This window comes from Stegostoma tigrinum, chromosome 20 (assembly GCF_030684315.1).
Source record: "Stegostoma tigrinum isolate sSteTig4 chromosome 20, sSteTig4.hap1, whole genome shotgun sequence".
Lineage (NCBI taxonomy): Eukaryota > Metazoa > Chordata > Chondrichthyes > Orectolobiformes > Stegostomatidae > Stegostoma > Stegostoma tigrinum.
In genome coordinates this window covers 50616039-50634923 of record NC_081373.1, presented here as the reverse complement: position 1 = coordinate 50634923, position 18885 = coordinate 50616039, and the positions used below count along the sequence as shown (strand labels likewise).

The window sequence follows — 18885 nt, the reverse complement described above, 5'->3', positions numbered from 1 at the left end:
TAGAAAGGACCCAGGACAGATCCTTGTGGTACACCACTCGTAACTGAGTACCATGTTGAATATTTTCTGTCCACTACCACCCTTTGTCTTCTAAAGGCCAGCCAATTTTGAATCCAATCTGCCACATTTCTCCCTATCCCATGCCTCCTAACTTTCTGCATGATCCTACCATGGGGAACCTTATCAAACTCCTTACTTAAATCCGTGCATAGCATATCCACTACTCTATCTTCATCCACGTGTTTGGTCACCTTTTCAAAGAATTCAATAAGGTTTGTGAGGCATGATTTACCCTTTACAAATCCATGCTGACTATCACGAATCAAACTGTGCTTTTCCAAATGATCATAAATCCTGTCTCTCAGAGCCCTTTCCAATAAATTGCCCACCACTGATGTAAGACTAACTGGCCTGTAATTTCTGGGGTTATCCTTATTCCCCTTTTTGAACAAGGGAATGATGTTTGCCTTTCTCCAATCTTCTGGCACCATACCCATGGACAGTGAGGACGAAAAGATCATTGCCACAGGTGATGTCTTCCCTGGCTTCCCATAGAATCCTTGGATAAATCCCACCAGGCCCACGGGATTTATCTATCTTCAAGTTCCTCATAGTTCCTAGTACATTTTCCTTGTTAAAATCAACCTCCTCTAGCCTACCGGCCTGTTTCACACTGTTCTCCTCTACAACTAGGTTCCTGTCAGTTGTGAATACCAAAGAAAAATATTCATTAAGGACGTCTCCTATCTCTTTAGTCTCGTACACAATTTTCCTTTACAATCCTTGATCGGCCCTACCCCTACTCTGGCCATTCTCTTATTCTTCACATATGTGTAAAAAGCCTTGGAGTTTTCCTTGATCCTATCTGCCAAGGTTTTCTCATGTCCCCTTAGAGAACTCCAAAGCCCTTTCCTCAGTTCCTTCCTGGCTATACCTCTAGACCCTTTTCCGTTCCTTGTTTCCTAAACTTTACATGAGCATCCTTCTTCCTCTTAGCTAGTCATTCAACCTCTCTCAAGAACCAAGGCTCCCTCACTCGACTGCATCTTCCCTGCCTGCTAGGGACAAACATATCGAGCCCATGCAGTATGCATTCCTTAAACAATCTTCACATTTCAATAGTGCTCTTCCCTGACAGCATCTGTTCCCATTTTATGTTACCCAGTTCTTGCCCAACAAAATTGTAACGATCCTTCCCCCAATTATAAACCTTACCCTGCTGTATGTACCTATCCTTTTCCACGACTATTGTAATGTTTGGAGTTTGAACAGAGGATTTGAACAGAACCACTTCTGAACTGAGAGCTAAATTTGCTGCCACTGAGCAGGACACACTCCATCACAGCAGCAACAGCTTACTTTTGTGTAAATGTTATCAAACAATTTGGCCAGCCTGGCACCAATCAAACCAAACTACCCAGCCTGATGCCTGTCAGTTCAGTGACCATGCCCAGAGCTGTGTTGCCAATTGCCCAAGTTAACATCAAACTTTCCTAATTATCTATTTTGTCTTCCCTTGGCATCTTAGCCAATGCATTACTCTGCACTTCATTTCAAACATCTGTCACACATTTGGATGGCATCTAATGAATTTTTTTTGTCTTTACTTTCCCCTTAACTAAGCTCATATTTACTTTGCCTTGTTTAACCAAAGGAATTCTGGTTTAAACTTGCCCATACATCACTGAATCTTCCTGATGATCACTGATGCTACATTTTAACCACCTTTCCTAGATTGTAGACATCAAACTTCTCTCATCCTCCCACAGTCCATTGCCTTTACATCTGTTGCAATACACGTGTATCTCTTTAGCACAAATCGATTGTATTAGCTTATAATGAAAGCAAAATACTAAGTTATGAAGAAGAATCATATCAAATTTGATTAATGAACACTGTTCATCTGTCCACAGATGTTGCTTAGTTTCTCCAGCATTTTCTGTTTTTATGACAAATTAACTTGACCTGCTCTTTCCTGATTATTTTGTGTTTCAAAATTCAACAGCTGGTTTCTTTGTGGTGTTGCATAACTTTGAAAATGATTGGCATCTGGATAAAGATTGATGGCTTTTGCTACTAATTGGAAGATGCATATAACTTGAGTGGCCCCTTCAATACGGTGCTGAGGTTCTGTCCTGTGGATATATAGATATAAGGCAGCACATCTTCAGATTACTGTGAAGGGTTTCTAGAGCCTGTGGGTTACCATGGTCAGAAAAAAAACAGACAAAACCATGGCTTTCAGTCTCAGTCTTGACATTTTGCTACTTGGAATTATATATACACTTGTATGATGGATCGTCACCACTGCTCATGGTGAGATAATATCTACCTGGTAGATGTGCTGCTACCATTGTTTGCCTTGGTTGGGATCGACAAGCTCTGCTTTATCTAGTGTGCTGGAGGAAAGCCAGCGGGTAGTCTGTTGAGAAAAAGTTTTCATCCCAAACAATAGGTTGTTTATTGAATGATAGCAACCAGTTGCAATTCATGCCAATATGATAGATGTTGTTACTCAATCCTGACGATATGGAAACAGGCCATTCAGCCCATCGTGTCCACACCAACGCTCCAAACAACATCCTACCCAGACCCCAAGATAATGAAATGTAAGGCTGGATGAACACAGCAGGCCCAGACCCATCTCTGATGAAGGGTCTAGGCCCGAAACATCAGCTTTTGTGTTCCTGAGATGCTGCTGGGCCTGCTGTGTTCATCCAGCCTTACATTTCATTATCTTGGATTCTCCAGCATCTGCAGTTCCCATTATCACTCCTACCCAGACGCACCCCCTACTCTATCCCTCTATTTCCCATGGCCAATTCACCTAACCTACAAATCACTGGATACTATGGGCAATCTAGCATGGGCAATCCACCCTAACCTGGAGGAAACCAGAGGAAACCCACACAGACACAGGGAGAATGTGCAAACTCCACACAGACAGCTGCCTGAGGGCGGATTCAAACCATGGTCCTTGGTGCTGTGAGGTAGCAGTGCTAACTAGTGAGTCACAGTGCTGCTCCTAACCCCTGATATGAGGCCTTGCTCCTTTGAGATCTCTAAAACTGACCTCCACTACCCACGCTCACCAAACCCCGGACGAGTTACTGTCATCATCATCATATTGGATGCAGCTTAATGCACCCATCAGCAGTGACCCTTTCAGACCCATGCATCGTCATACAACATGGACTTCACAAATCATTTGCTAAGCTTCCTCTGTAAAATATAAACAAGCCAGGCAGTGAATATAAATTAAAGTTTAAAATCCGTCCGGATCTGATTATTTCAGTCAAGCAGTTCCAACTGCAGGTTACTGTACTTTGCACCGTCCAAATAAAGGTCTGCAATAAGTTAGCGGAATCAGGGGCAGAAATGATTAAGTGACCAGTAGAATGATTCATTAAGCAGGAGCCGAATAACAGCAGGCAGCGAAGAGAAGTCTATCAGCTGGGATTGTGTAGAAAACAATGTACAGGTCCCAGGTCAGTGTTAGTGAGACCCCTTCGTGTACAGACTGAGGATGCCCACCTTAAACAGCAGACTCTGTCTCCTTTCCCTGTACTGGTGAAGTAGCCATCATCTGATTATCACTGGCAGCTGCCCCAGAGAACACGACAGCTCAGAAAGCTGACCAACACGCTCTTCCAAGTGAGATTTGTCATGAGGGAGGAACCAGGAGAGGTCTTGCCTCACTTCTGGTCTTGGAATTTGGAGCCCATAATCATTTTGAAGAAATCAGAGTTTTACTGTTTAGATCTTTCCTTTAAGAGCTTCAACTTAATTGACCAGGTGGTGAGACCTAATGCTGACATGTTGACTGCTGCCTCAGTGATGTAAGATGTTGAGCACAAAACCATTGAATCTTGTCAGGTCTCCTTTCCTTCAAGTCTAGAGAAACCCTCAAACTTTTTGATATGCAGAACTGTCTTTGTAGCCAGGAGGGTGCCTCGCAGTTTGTTTGCCCATGTTCCCAGCTAGAGTCCCCAAAGTGGAATTAAATGCACAATAACAAACCTTTTGCTTGTGTGTTGTGCAATGTCTCATAGTTTTCTGTGACGCTGCTTCTGCACTTGGGAAAGCTGGTGAGTGAGGAAGTTTTAAGGATTTTCAGGGTTGATCTATTCCTGAAGCTTTGTTAAACTTTGCCTTTAGTTTGAGCTTAACTTTAACCATAACTTATAGTTTCCTTTGCAGTGTTAGTCAGTGGCAAACAAGCTAACTGTGAGTCACAGTGACACTGTTATTTAATTAGTTAAAATTAGTAATTACTGTCAGCAGTACTGACTTTGATCTTTGGAATTATTGCTTGTGTGAATACAGAGGTTAATTACTGAATTCGAGACTTGGTGAGCGAGGGAATTTAGTGCAATGGGGGATGTGAGGCTGTTACAGAATAAAAACAAGGGGCGTAGTTTTATCTCAGTGATTGGAGGGAAGGGGTGGTGTGAGGGTCTTGTCCATTTGCTGGAGAGGGAAAAGGAGAGCCCCAGGAAGAGGCAGTGAGGCGCAAACCCATTTTATGAAGTGGCACTCAGGCACATCCCAGGCCCATCCTGGGATTTCGCATCCTGGGTGGAAATTCAGCCCTTGGGAGATGCTGGCTAGTTGGAAGCCTGGAAGCTCTCTGTTGACTGTCAGTGCCACTGGCAGGGCAAATGAACCTGCCTAGAGGCTGAGAAATCTGAGAGGCTCAGTGATGGGTGGGTGTGGGTCCTGAGGAGGTAGAGGTGAGGGAGGGAATCAAAAGTGAGGATGATAGGTATCTATCAGTGGGCTGTAAGTGTTGAAGCTGGAACATGTCACATTTCTCACCCATCCATCTCACACCCAAAGGATCTCTGGCATCATTTTATGTTGGCCCACCTCTCTGGTGTCCTGCATAAAGTGTAGACCATGGTTGTTCGTATTTCAAATGTTTAAGGGTCCAAATGCTATTCTCAACAGTTGATCAGGTCTGCACTGTGCAATATTCTGCAATATAAAACAATCTGCAAATGACGGAACTGATTAAACAGCCAGGAGGTTGGCTAAAGATGGCATTATCAGCTGTTTTGATGAAGTCATGGCTGGGTTGTTTTGACTGGCAGATAGACATCCTTCAGTTCTGGCTGCTGAAGCTTTACATTAACTCTTCCAAAAGCTGAACTGGTCAGGTCTAAGGGTCGACAGGGAAGATCCCACAGCATCATTTGTTGAAGATTGGTGATGATCTTCAGGAGGTGTTGATGGGATCACTGTGTGTAAGGTGGTTGCTGTGTTTCCCCACCTTACATCAGTGACCACACTTCGAAAGTATTTCATTGGTTATGTAAGGCAGTAACATTTTTGGTTTTGTTGAGGAGCTTCTGATGCACTTCTAGTTGACCTCTCGTTGTTTTTTTTAAGTATAGTTCTCAGTGTGCAGACTTTTGCTGCGAAGTCCAGTATTTATTTATAAATCTGTCTTTACCTATGAAAAGGTGAGAGTGGGTCTCGTTTAACCATCACTACACATATGACCCATTGTGCGCTGTTCAGTGAAATTTTGAGGCTGCCACCATGAAGGACTGGTGAGATATGTCCATGTGATGGAGTCCATAGTGCAGCTGTGGTTGGCCTTGCAGGCTTAGGAAGTGGCCTCCAAGGATGTGGAATACTGTGGTGGCTGGAGAAGAGGTTGGAGCAGACTGGGAAGGTGCCGCAGGGGTAAGAAGCCGATGTTACCCCACTAGAGTGTGCAGACATTAGTCCTCATCTCTGTAACAAGCTGTGAGTAGTTTGAGCTTCACCTGGACACCTTCAGTCAAAGTCACCCTGCCCCATGCCCTTGTCTGCTAAAGCCTTTGCAAACGTCAGTCTTTATACCTCAGGGTTGTTCCAGGCTGTACGTAAGCCTCGAGTAGGTAACGAATTGCTTTTTGCCAGTGCCAACATCTCCATCTCCAGTGCTAATATCACACAGCAGGGATAGCAGCACATTCAAAATGGAAATTGCAAGTTCTCTGGTGTGTTTTTCCATTCCTGGTCTCCAGTAATGTACTGTGTAAACATCACCTTCACTTCTCTTTTCAGGGAGAACTACATGTCCCCGGTAGAGCCGAAACAAGAAACTCCAGAGCAAGCACAGGATTCCAGTGAGGTAGGTGGTAAACATAGAATCCATTCGATCATCACCACTTGGGATGGTCTTAGGTTCTTCTGAGTTTTCTTCTGCCTGTGTCCAAACTCTCACCAATTCCTTTCATCTGTCTACCCTGGGCTTGCTAATCTACAATGGTGCCCAGCCCACCAGTGGATTGTAAACTCTCATTTTTACGTTCAGATCCCTTCATGATCTCACCTCTCTCTCTCTCAATCCCAGCAGCATTCTGAGAACTCTACATTCCTCTAACACTCTTGTGCAAACCCTACCCAGTTACTTCGCCCAGTGGCTGATGGGTATACATAGGCCTTGATCTATGGAGTGCCCTCTCCAAACATAAGACCATAAGACATAGGAGTGGAAGTAAGATGACGAATGGTTGAGGATCCTGGGATTGTTTTAATTAGAGTTTAGAAGGTTGAGGGGAGATCTAATAGAAACTTACAAGATAATGTATGGCTTAGAAAGGGTGGACGCTGGGAAGTTGTTTCCTTTAGGTGGGGAGCCTGGGACCCGTGGGCACAGCCTTAGAATTAGAGGGAGTAAATTTAAAGCTGAAATGAGACGACATTTCTGTAGCCAGGGGGTGGTGGGCCTGTGGAATTCATTGCCACGGAGTGCAGTGGGGGCCGGGAAATTAAATGTCTTCAAGGCGGAGATTGATAAATTCTTGATCTCACAAGGAATCAAGGGCTATGGGGAGAGTGCAGGGAAGTGGAGTTGAAAATGCCCATCAGCCATGATTAAATGGCGGAGTGGACTCGAAGGGCCGAAGGGCCTTACTTCCACTCCGTCATCACTACATGTCCATTTGACAGCTGTTAAGTCTTAGCCCTTTTGGTCACAAGCCCTAAACCTTGTGTCAGTATCAAATGATTGCATGAAAACGCTCTTGTGAATTGCCTTGGGGTGTTTGGCTGTGTGAAAGTGGTAACATAAATGCACATTGTTATTGCCTGTTAACTGTAGCCCCTCATTTCTTTGAGCTTTTCTGATTTGGTGCAAACGTTAATCCAATGTAGTTGTTGAAATGTTTCAAATGCAGTTAGGAATCAAAGCCTATTGTATTTTTAAGATCTCAGGTGTTTTCTATGTGTGAGCTTGATCAAAGATTGTCAAGTGAAATGTTGTATGCTCAGAAAATGCACAGTTAATGAAACATTTCCCTGATGAAGACAGATTCAGGAAATTTGTTTGAATTGTTTTAGATTTTTGGATTTAGATTTAGTGCCACGCATGTAAAAATACAGTGAAATGTGTTTTGTTGTATGTGTTATATGCAACACTCCAGTGCCATCTCAAAACACTGAATATAATGGAAGAATTTACTGCAATAGAGATCATCGTTCTCTCTTCATCTTGTTCCTACCCTGCTGCCCCTCCAGTCATTACATGGCATTGGCCAGAGTCTCTGAAATGCTCTCCTGGGACTCAGTAATAGGGTCTGGGGTCTTGGTTACAGGCCTCCGCTCCTGTCACAATCAAATGGAGCCATAGGCCTGGGGATGTGTGGGTTCCACACTCCCAGCTCCCCATCTGACACTCCGCCAGACGCTGCTGCCAGTCCACAGTCCGTCTATTTCACCAACACTTCAGTTTGTACAGGCGTCCGGGCCTCGCTGTGGACCCAGAGCCTTGGCTCAGCCTGTGACTGTGGGCTGCAAAACATTTGAAGAAAAATAGAATAAACTGAAGATTTTAATACTCTGTTCTTTTTTTCATTTTGACATAGAATTGGAGAAAATGTTAGGAAAAGGATATTGCTTTGTTGATGCTGCTAAAAATACCTTTGCACTAATTCTCTATATTGCTATAGCAACCAACATCAGACGATGGTTTTGGAAATGTGCTCATTGTGTTTCTTGCTGTTTTGGTTGTTTGTGGTGATATTGTCTGGTCTGCTTGAAGCAATTCCCAAGGGCAGTCTGGGTTATTCAGAGTCAACAATTTTTTTTGCACAATATGAATAATAAAATTAATCTTTAGTGTAGTCAGTGAAGGGGGTGGTGGGGGTGGGAGAGGGTCACTTTGCCCTTACAGAGCTAGATTTAATGGAGGTTAAAAAAAAGTCTCCTCTGGTGTACTACTCTTGACTGGGTCAAGATCAAGGTTCCAGCCAGGGGAGTGGAAGCCCATTGAGTGTAGCCAGCCAATCAGAAGCCAGCGGGTCTATGGAGCAGCAGTGCCCCTGGGCAAGCAGTGTTTGTTGCTGGTATTACACCCAGCTGAAGCCTAGGTTCCTCACGAGATTCCTCATGCCCCAAGTAAGTGACAGCAGAGTGGGTGTGGTGCCAGTATAAAGCACAGAGAGCGGCTCTCAGCCGGACCACCCACATGCTCCACTCTCTTTCTCCATATACCAGGAACCTCGATGAGGCTCTGTGCCCCACCCTCACAAAAACCCACAAACAGCAACATCCCTTGTCATTCTCCCCACCATCACCGTCTGCTCTCACCTTCTGCTGGCTGAATACCACCAGTGACAGGATGTGGCCCTTCATGAGACATTATTTGCCCAATGAGGGCCTCAATTGTCAACAACATGGAAAGGCCATCTACCAGCTTGCCCTTAATCGGGAAAGGCAAAGGATTCTCCATCTACCATCCTGCTGCCTTGTCAACTCACCACTATCAAATCTGCCTCATCCCACTGGCGCCAAATTTGGGTTCAGCCATCCAAATCTTGCCCATTGTTTTCCACTCAGTGAGTGCCCAATCATGTATATATTGTTTGGGAGATGATGCAGAGTGGAGGGCTGCACATGAGGAGCCACTGGAAATTGGGTAACTGTTCACTATCCGTCACTCAGAATCTCCTTCATTCCCACCAGCAGGTGGTTCCTGGGAGTAATGGAGATTGTAACAGTTAAATTCAGTCCAATAGTAGGTGTGCAGCCACAGACCGGGAAGAGAGTGAAGGGAAATCTAATAGTCGATCAAATGTGAATGGGTGAGGGTTTTTAATACACCATTTGTAATGTTACATTGAGCTGATTGTTTTCTGTCTTACGTAGTTTGAAAATGGAAACCATTAACCAAAGTTTGCAGAGCTATGGAGAGAAAAGTAGGGGGTAGGACTACTTGGATAGCTTTTTCAGTGATCGGTGCAATGGGACAGTCTGCTCTTGTGCTGTACACAAGGATGAGGGAAAACTCAAAAGCAAAGACTGTGCCTGACTTCTTTAAGCGACTGGTTTGGCTTCAACTAAGGACAATTCTAGACAGCACAACGGTGTGTGCAGAGCTAGAAAAACTACAACTGTTGTCTTGAAACAGGGAAGATTAAGATGCAGTTGAACAGATATTCAAAGATTGCGATACAGCAAAAAAACTTTCACTTCTGGGTCAATTCGCAAAGGCCTTGAATTCAAAACCATTAGCATCAGATTGAGATGGGAAAAGAGATCTAAGCTGACTCTAAAATTCTCTAATTTAGATTTATGTCTGTCCATAAAAGGAACACAATGTATCATGGCACTATTTAAAAAAAATTAAAAGCCGTAAAAAGGCACACTGCACAGAATAATGGAATGTCCCAATCAGATTAATGTATTCATTGACTTTCTTAGATATTTACTCATTAAAGCCTCATACCTTTGGAGAATTAGTATCAGAATATGTTTAACAATTAGATTATGATTTTGGTACACAGAAATAATGGCACTAAGAGCAGGCGTCTGAAATATTATCCAAAACTAGAGCATTAATTTTTTAAAAATCTTGTCTAAATTGAGGATAAGGAAGAATCCATGTAACTGTCCTTTCTAGAAACAAGTTGACAAAATCAGGGCATTCCATTCGCTAGTCATTTGAGGTCACTTTGAGGGACTTTAAAACCTATTGATGCTGCAGTTTTTATTTGTTTTTGCTCTTGCGTGTTCCTTGAAGCCAAAATCTTTAAATCCTCTGCAATGTGTGATACCAAATGAAGTCTTGCATCCCTGTCAAGAAAAAGTAATTGAAACATTTTGAATCCTTGATTTTAACCACTTAAGGACAAAGTTGTTTGTGACAATGCAATGCAATCTGAATTGATTAACTGGTACAAAAATGAGAAAATAATAGCAATAAGAGTTTTGGAAGCGAGTTGTGCACGTTTTGCTTAACTATGCTAGATGTCAACTTCTAAATGGAGCTGGCTGTAAGATACACTTTTGATTCAGCTTATTATTGTTATATGTACCTTAGAGACTGTGAAGGGTTTTGTTTTGCATGCAGTACAGGAAGATCGTATCATACAAAGGGCATTAGGGTAATTGAACAGAGCGAGGAATATAATATTTACAGCTGCAAAGAAGGTGCACACAGAGTGAGAACAACATTAAACTTAAAATTTGAGAGGTCCATTCAGAATAACGGTACAGAAGAAGCTGTTCTTGAATTTGTTGATTTATGTGTTTAAGCTTTTGCCTGATGGAAGAGGTTGGAAGAGGTAATAACCAGGGTGGGAGGGATCTTCAATGATGTTGGCTGCCTTTATGAACCATGAGTAGCTTAGATGAAGTCAGTGGGTGGCAGGTTGGCACGTGTGATGGAGCAGAGACCTAGGTCTTGGAGTTTGGAGATTAGTTTGGTAGGAATTGTAGTGTTGAAAGTGGAACTGCAGTGAATAAGTAGAGCCTGATCTAGGTAGACAGGTAGTAGGAACTGCCGATGCCGGAGAATCTGAGATAACACGGTGTGGAGCTGGATGAACACAGCAGGCCAAGCAGCATCAGAGGAGCAGAAAAGTTTGACGTTTCAGGTTGAGACCCTTCTTCTTTCTTTCATCCAGCTTTACACCATGTTATCTCTGATCTAGGTATCCTTGTTATCCAAATATTCCAGGGATGAGTGTAGGGCCAGGGAGTTAGCATCTACTGTGGACATGTTGTGACAGTAGGCGAATTGCAAGGGATCAAGGCAGGCTGGGAGGCTAGAATTCATGTGAGCCATGACTAACATCTCAAAGCTCTTCATAATTGTGGAGGTGAGACCCACCAGGCGGTAGTCACAGAGGCATAAGTTTTCTTTGGTGATGGGTGATGGTGGTCTTCTTGAAGCAGGTGGAGACTTCAGATTGTAGCAAGGAGAGGTTAAAGATGTCAATGAATAATTGGCCAGCTGGTCCGCACGGATCTGTGTGCACAGCTGGGGGACTCTATCTGAGCCAATCAATTTCTATGGGCTCCCTCTCAAGATGTTGATCTGACATCTGCAGTGGTGACAGAAGGAATAGGTGCATCTGAGGTTGTCGGAGCAGGTGACATCGTTTCACTGAGTTGCTTTTCAAAATGAGTGTAAAACGCATTGAGCAAATGCATTGGGGATATTGCTGCAGTAGACAAACAGCACCAATGTTCACAAAGAAACTGTGCTAATTTTATAAGACTGGCTAACAGTTCCAGTTCATTATCAGGGTTAACAATCACTTTGAGGCTTCAGCTGTCACAGTGCAAACGGTTGTAAGCTCCCAGACATGGATTTCCCTGTGTAAAAGTTCAGGATGTGAACAATAAGCTGACTCAGATGGCCCTAGTCATCACATAAGCTCTTCCTCTTCCACATGTGGACTTAAATCTTCCCTGGCCCACCCTCAAGGGTTGTCCATCTTTTGCCTGGAGGGTAGAAGCAGGGACTTCGCCACTCGGGTCGGTCACCAACTTGTGATCGATGATGTTTTCAGTCACAGATGGGCCATCAAGGGGGCCAGGATGCAACTAAGTGTGAGGGACTGGAGTGTGTTCAAGTACAAACACCTATGATTGGCAGTCACTATATATAAAGTGAACACTTGAAGAAAATGAATTGCGTCTCTGGTCGTCTCCATAATGTGCAAAGCCTTCATGTTTTTTTGATAATCGGGAATGATCTTTAATGTAAAAGAATATTTGAGAATAGCTTTCACTATTGCCTGGATTTTGGTGCCAGTTCCATTTCCCTAAAATGGCCTTTGGCATTGAAACATCATTGTTTACTCATTACATTCATACAGCTGAATGTGACTTAGTATACCAGTACATTTTAAAAAAATCTGATTTGATGCATTTAATGAAGCCAGCAGTGAAATTAGGAAGCAATTTTCCACCTGAAAAGTTATAGCAGTCTGTGTCTTTCTTTCCTCAAACGGCCGAGCACAATTGGCTTTTTCACGATTTCAGATTGCTGTGTTTTTGTTGGGGAAGGGTTTTGAGGTCTATGGGACAAAGCCAGGAAGGTGGAGATCCACCAAGATCTAACTGAAGCCTCACCATGGCTCAAGGGGCTGAATGGCCCTATCTTCCTACATTCATTTGGAGGAAAGCAAAATCCAAATCAGTCACCCTTGGTTATAAGTAAAAATAATCCTTTTTAATGCTGACCATGAATCCATTGTTGATTGTCAGAAAAACCCATCTGGTTCACTAATGCCCTTTAGGGAAGGAAACTGCCATCCTTACCTGGTCTGACCTACATGTGACTCCACAGCAATGTGGTTCACTCTTAACTGCCCTCTGGGCAATTAGGGATGGGCAATAAATGCTGCCTGGCCAGCAACTCGCTCATCCCATGAATGAATAAAGGAAATAAAATTCAGACAAAATAAAAATTTGGTGGCGAATCTCAAAATGTTACCTGGTGCTTGTTAAAAGTAAATTCCACAACAGAGTTTCCAGACTCTCCATTGTTAACTTTGTTTAGAACCCTACTTTTGGCCTAATGCCCTTTTGTGGATGGTCTCAAATTATACAAGATGCTTCATATTGTCTCATAGCATCATCTGGTTTAGAAGAGGGTAGTATTTTGCGGTGATGAAGTGTAGCGAGTGTTTTGATAATTTTGAAGCTTTAGTAAGGGTAGTAGTAGATGGCATCATTTTTCTGAACCACACTGTTACATTAAGTATCTGTTTTCAGTTGTGTGGTTATGCCATACCGCAATAAGCTATAAACACAATCTAAAGAAGGCTTCTTTTTCATAGAAAGGGTAGCTGAAATCTTTAAGTGGTACTTAATGTCATTGAAATTGATATGTTTGCAATTTTGTAGAGCATGCCTCTTCTCAAAAGGATTTTAAAGGTACAAGTTTATTCCACTATGCAGACTGCACATGGGATTTCCAGGCTGTTTCGAGTTCTCATTCTCAAGTAGCATTCTAGGCAGTGCTGAGGAACACTCATGTCAATAACATGTAAACTGCATTTTTGTGCTTTGAGGCAGAATTCAAGTAGTTCGCAAACCATCTACTTGCAAACTTAAAATGCAACCAGGTTCTCTGAAGCTGATTAGATTGGAGTATGAGAAAGAAGCCGTTCCTTTCGATTGGAGTATTGTGAAGCTCACTTCATTATTTAAGAAAAACAAAAAAAGTGAAGCCAGGGAATTACAGACTAGTTAACCTGTTAGAAGTTGGGAAATTACTGGAGCTGATCAGATAGAGCCATAACCCATTTCTAAGCAACAAATTCCAAAGTATAGAATGGATCACCAATTCCTTGTATCGGCAGAATCGGATGGCAGCAACAATACGCAAGATCATCCCGTCTTCCTGGTAGATACCAATGGTGCAACAGTAGCAGGACTGCCACTTTATACAGACCCCAGTACAGTAACCATGCATGAGATTCAAACAGCACTGTGGTGGAACAGACCATACGTAATGCACCAAATCAGTCAATAATCTCCAAAGATATGACGTCAGATATAGGCCAGGTACCGGGGTGATAACATCTGAGCAGATTACCTGACCCACACAGAGATAAATATATTCCTCTTGATGTACATTTCGCTGACATTGTTTCTGAAGTTGAACATGCTCTTTAGATTCGAGTTAATGGAAACTGCAGATGTGGGAGAATCCCAGATAACAAAGTGTAGGGCTGGATGAACACAACAGGCCAAGCAACATCTTAGGAGCACAAAAGCTGACGTTTCGGGCCTAGACCCTTCATCAGAAAAGGGGGATAGATCATAGAACATAGAACATAGAACATTACAGCACAGTACAGGCCCTTCGGCCCTCGATGTTGTGCCGAACTGTCATACCGATCTCAAGCCCATCTAACCTACACTATTCCATGTACGTCCATATGCTTATCCAATGACGCCTTAAATGAACCCAAAGTTGGTGAATCTACTACCGTTGCAGGCAAAGCGTTCCATTCCCTTACTACTCTGAGTAAAGAAACTAACTCTGGCATCTGTCCTATATCTTTCACCCCTCAATTTAAAGCTATGCCCCCTCGTGCTCGCCGTCACCATCCCAGGAAAAAGGCTTTCCCTATCCACCCTATCCAACCCTCTGATTATTTTATATGTTTCAATTAAGTCACCTCTCAACCTTCTTCTCTCTAATGAAAACAGCCTCAAGTCCCGCAGCCTTTCCTCGTAAGACCTTCCCTCCATACCAGGCAACATCCTAGTAAATCTCCTCTGCACCCTTTCCAAAGCTTCCACATCCTTCTCATAATGCGGTGACCAGAACTGTACGCAATACTCCAAGTGCGGCCGCACAAGAGTTTTGTACAGATTCACCATAACCTCTTGGTTCCGGAACTCGATCCCTCTATTAATAAAAGCTAAAACACTGTATCAACATCCTGAGATGCTGCTGGGCCTGCTGTGTTCATCCAGCCTCACATTTCATTATCTTGGATTCTCCAGCATCTGCAGTTCCCATTATCACTAAAACACTGTATGCCTTCTTAACAGCCCCGTCAACCTGAGTGGCAACTTTCAAGGATCTGTGTACATGGACATCGAGATCTCTCTGCTCATCTACACTACCAAGAATCTTACCATTAGCCCAGTACTTTGCATTCCGGTTATGCCTACCAAAGTGCATCACCTCACACTTGTCTGCATTAATCTCCATTTGCCACCTCTCAGCCCAGCTCTGCAGCTTATCTATGTCTCTCTGCAACCTACAGCATCCTTCGTCACTATCCACAACTCCACCGACCTTAGTGTCGTCTGCCAATTTACTAACCGATCCTCCTATGCCCTCATCCAAGTCATTTATAAAAATGACAAACAGCAGTGGACCCAACACCGACCCTTGCGGTACACCACTAGTAACTGGTCTCCAGGATGAACATTTCCCATCAACCACCACCCTCTGTCTTCTTTCAGCAAGCCAATTTCCGATCCAAACTGCTATATCTCCCACAATCCCATTCCTCCACATTTTATACAATAGCCTCCTATGGGGAACCTTATCGAATGCCTTGCTGAAATCCATATACACCACATCAACCGGTTTACTCTCATCTACCTGTTTGGTCACCTTCTCAAAGAACTCAATAAGGTTTGTGAGGCACGACCTTCCCTTCACAAAACCGTGCTGACTATCCCTAATCAATTTATTCTTTTCTAGATGATTATAAATCCTATCCCTTATAACCTTTTCCAACACTTTACCAACAACTGAGGTAAGGCTCACTGGTCTATAACTACCAGGGTTGTCTCTACTCCCCTTCTTGAACAGGGGAACCACATTTTCTATCCTCCAGTCGCCTGGCACTATTCCTGTAGACAATGACGAGTTAAAGATCAATGACAACGGCTCAGCAATCTCCTCCCTGGCTTCCCAGAGGATCCTAGGATAAATCCCATCCGGCCCAGGGAACTTATCTAACTTCACCCTCTGTAGGATTTCTAATACCTCTTCCTTGTGAACCTCAATCCCACCTAGTCTAGTAGCCTGTATCTCAGTATTCTCCTCGACCACATTGTCGTTTTCTAGAGTGACAAGGGTTGAAAAATATTCATTTAGTGCCTCCACTATCTCCTCTGACTCCACACACAACTTCCCACTACTATCCTTGATTGGACCTAATCTTACTTTCGTCATTCTTTTATTCCTCAAAAACCTGTAGAAAACCTTAGGGTTTACCCTGATCCTATCCGCCAACAACTTCTCATGTCTCCTCCTGGCTCTTCTAAGCTCTCTTTTTAGGTCTTTCCTGGCTACCTCGTAGCCCTCAAGCGCCCTAACTGAGCCTTCACATCTCATCCTATGGGGAGAGGATTCTGAAATAAATAGGGAGAGAGGGGGAGGCGGACTGAAGATGGCTAGAGGAGAAGATAGGTGAAGAGGAGAGTATGGGTGGGGAAGTAGGGAGGGGATAGGTTGGAAGTGTCGGAGGATGATGTGTTGTATCCGGAGGTTGGTGGGGTAGTATGTGAGGACCAAGGGTATTCTCTTTTGGCGGTTATTGTGAGGACGGGGTGTGAGGATGAGTTGCGGTAAATGCGGGAGGTGAAGTTGTGGCCCTTGAAGAATGAGGACATCTGGGATGTGCAGGAGTGGAATGCCTCATCCTGGGCCGTACTCCTCACATACCACCCCACCAACCTCTGGATACAACGCATCATCCTCCGACACTTCTGCCATCTACAATCTGACCTCACCACTAAAGACATTTTTCCAACCCTACCCTTGTCTGCCTTCCGGAGAGACCATTCTCCCTGTGACTCCCTTGTCCACTCCACATTCCCCTCCAACCCCCCCACACCTTCACATCACAATTTGTCCTATTTCTAGAATTACATTTTAAAAAAGAAGTTTGCTGTGACTTTGTTTTCCAAGGAATTTTATTTACTGACCTTTCTAGACCTCCATGCGTTCCTTTCAATTGAATTCGGTCACATTTTAAAATTTCAACCTTTGCTTTTGATGAACTTTCATTTTTCTCTTTTGGATCAGATAAATAGATTAGTCTCAGACATGAGCTGTTCGGGCAAAAGGAAATAGAGTGATTTTAAATTATGATTGATTTTCTCTTAAGCCCAAGCCAGCATCCTTTTCTGAGGTAGGTGGAAGGGACTCTTTGTCTAACTCTTCGTTTTTCGGATTCCAACTTTTGACATAAACTCTGCAGCTAAATCCTTTAGAATGAAATCAAATTACACAGTGTTTATGCAAAAAAGCATTCAAAATGTGGGGGATAATAAAATGTGAGGCTGGATGAACACAGCAGGCCAAGCAGCATCTCAGGAGCACAAAAGCTGACGTTTCGGGCCTAGACCCTTCATCAGAGAGGGGGATGGGGGGAGGGAACTGGAATAAATAGGGAGAGAGGGGGAGGCGGACCGAAGATGGAGAGCAAAGAAGATAGGTGGAGAGGGTGTAGGTGGGGAGGTAGGGAGGGGATAGGTCAGTCCAGGGAAGACGGACAGGACCGCAACTTCCCCCCCACGGTGATTGAGAAAACTCCATCCCCTATTCCCAATTCCTCCGCCTCCGCCGCATCTGCTCCCACGATAAGACATTCCACTCCCGCACATCCCAGATGTCCAAGTTCTTTAAGGACCGCAACTTCCCCCCCACGGTGATTGAGAACGCCCTTGACCGCGTCTCCCGCATTTCCCGCGACACATCCCTCACACCCCGCCCCCGCCACAACCGCCCCAAGAGGATCCCCCTCGTTCTCACACACCACCCTACCAACCTCCGGATACAACGCATTATCCTCCGACACTTCCGCCATTTACAATCCGACCCCACCACCCAAGACATTTTTCCATCCCCACCCCTGTCTGCTTTCCGGAGAGACCACTCTCTCCGTGACTCCCTTGTTCGCTCCACACTGCCCTCCAACCCCACCACACCCGGCACCTTCCCCTGCAACCGCAGGAAATGCTACACTTGTCCCCACACCTCCTCCCTCACCCCCATCCCAGGCCCCAAGACGACATTCCACATTAAGCAGAGGTTCACCTGCACATCTGCCAATGTGGTATACTGCATCCACTGTACCCGGTGCGGCTTTCTCTACATTGGGGAAACCAAGCGGAGGCTTGGGGACCGCTTTGCAGAACACCTCCGCTCAGTTCGCAACAAACAACTGCACCTCCCAGTCGCAAACCATTTCCACTCCCCCTCCCATTCTCTTGATGACATGTCCATCATGGGCCTCCTGCACTGCCACAATGATGCCACCCGAAGGTTGCAGGAACAGCAACTCATATTCCGCCTGGGAACCCTGCAGCCATATGGTATCAATGTGGACTTCACCAGTTTCAAAATCTCCCCTTCCCCCACTGCATCCCTAAACCAGCCCAGTTCATCCCCTCCCCCCACTGCACCACACAACCAGCCCAGCTCTTCCCCCCCCACCCACTGCATCCCAAAACCAGTCCAACCTGTCTCTGCCTCCCTAACCGGTTCTTCCTCTCACCCATCCCTTCCTCCCACCCCCAGCCGTACCCCCAGCTACCTACTAACCTCATCCCACCTCCTTGACCTGTCCGTCTTCCCTGGACTGACCTATCCCCTCCCTACCTCCCCACCTACACCCTCTCCACCTATCTTCTTTGCTCTCCATCTTCGGTCCGCCTCCCCCTCTCTCCCTATTTATTCCAGTTCCCTCCCCCCATCCCCCTCTCTGATGAAGGGTCTAGGCCCGAAACGTCAGCTTTTGTGCTCCTGAGATGCTGCTTGGCCTGCTGTGTTCATCCAGCCTCACATTTTATTATCTTGGAATCTCCAGCATCTGCAGTTCCCATTATCTCAAAATGTGGGGGAGTTGCTTTGCTACGTCATTCACACATATAAGTGTGCAAGGTAGGAAGGACGAGAAAAACGGAAGGAAAAAGTTTTACGACTTAATAAGTTCTGAAAAACTCAAAGATGTTGGTTTGGTTTACATGACTTAAAGTCAAGGGAGTTGGTGTCCAATGGGAATTCTGTTCACTGATCTTGTCACAGTCTTTTCCTGGGAGCTAGTATTCGGCTGGATTGAAGTTGCAGATGCAGCAATATTTCTTGTACTTGGAGAATTAGTCCAGTTTTACAGG

The 18885-nt window shown here is 44.5% G+C and overlaps 1 protein-coding gene across 6 annotated transcripts in view; it reads left to right on the top strand.

Moving 5' to 3' along the window:
* The window catches only part of fam13c (family with sequence similarity 13 member C), a 132054-nt gene that overhangs the window by 60365 nt on the left and 52804 nt on the right, over positions 1-18885 (top strand). For all 6 annotated transcript variants that reach the window (XM_059653152.1, XM_048550622.2, XM_048550623.2 and 3 more), the window contains exon 3: positions 6058-6124. In XM_059653152.1, coding sequence (XP_059509135.1) covers positions 6058-6124 — 67 coding nt within the window. The remainder of the gene's footprint in view (positions 1-6057; positions 6125-18885) is intronic.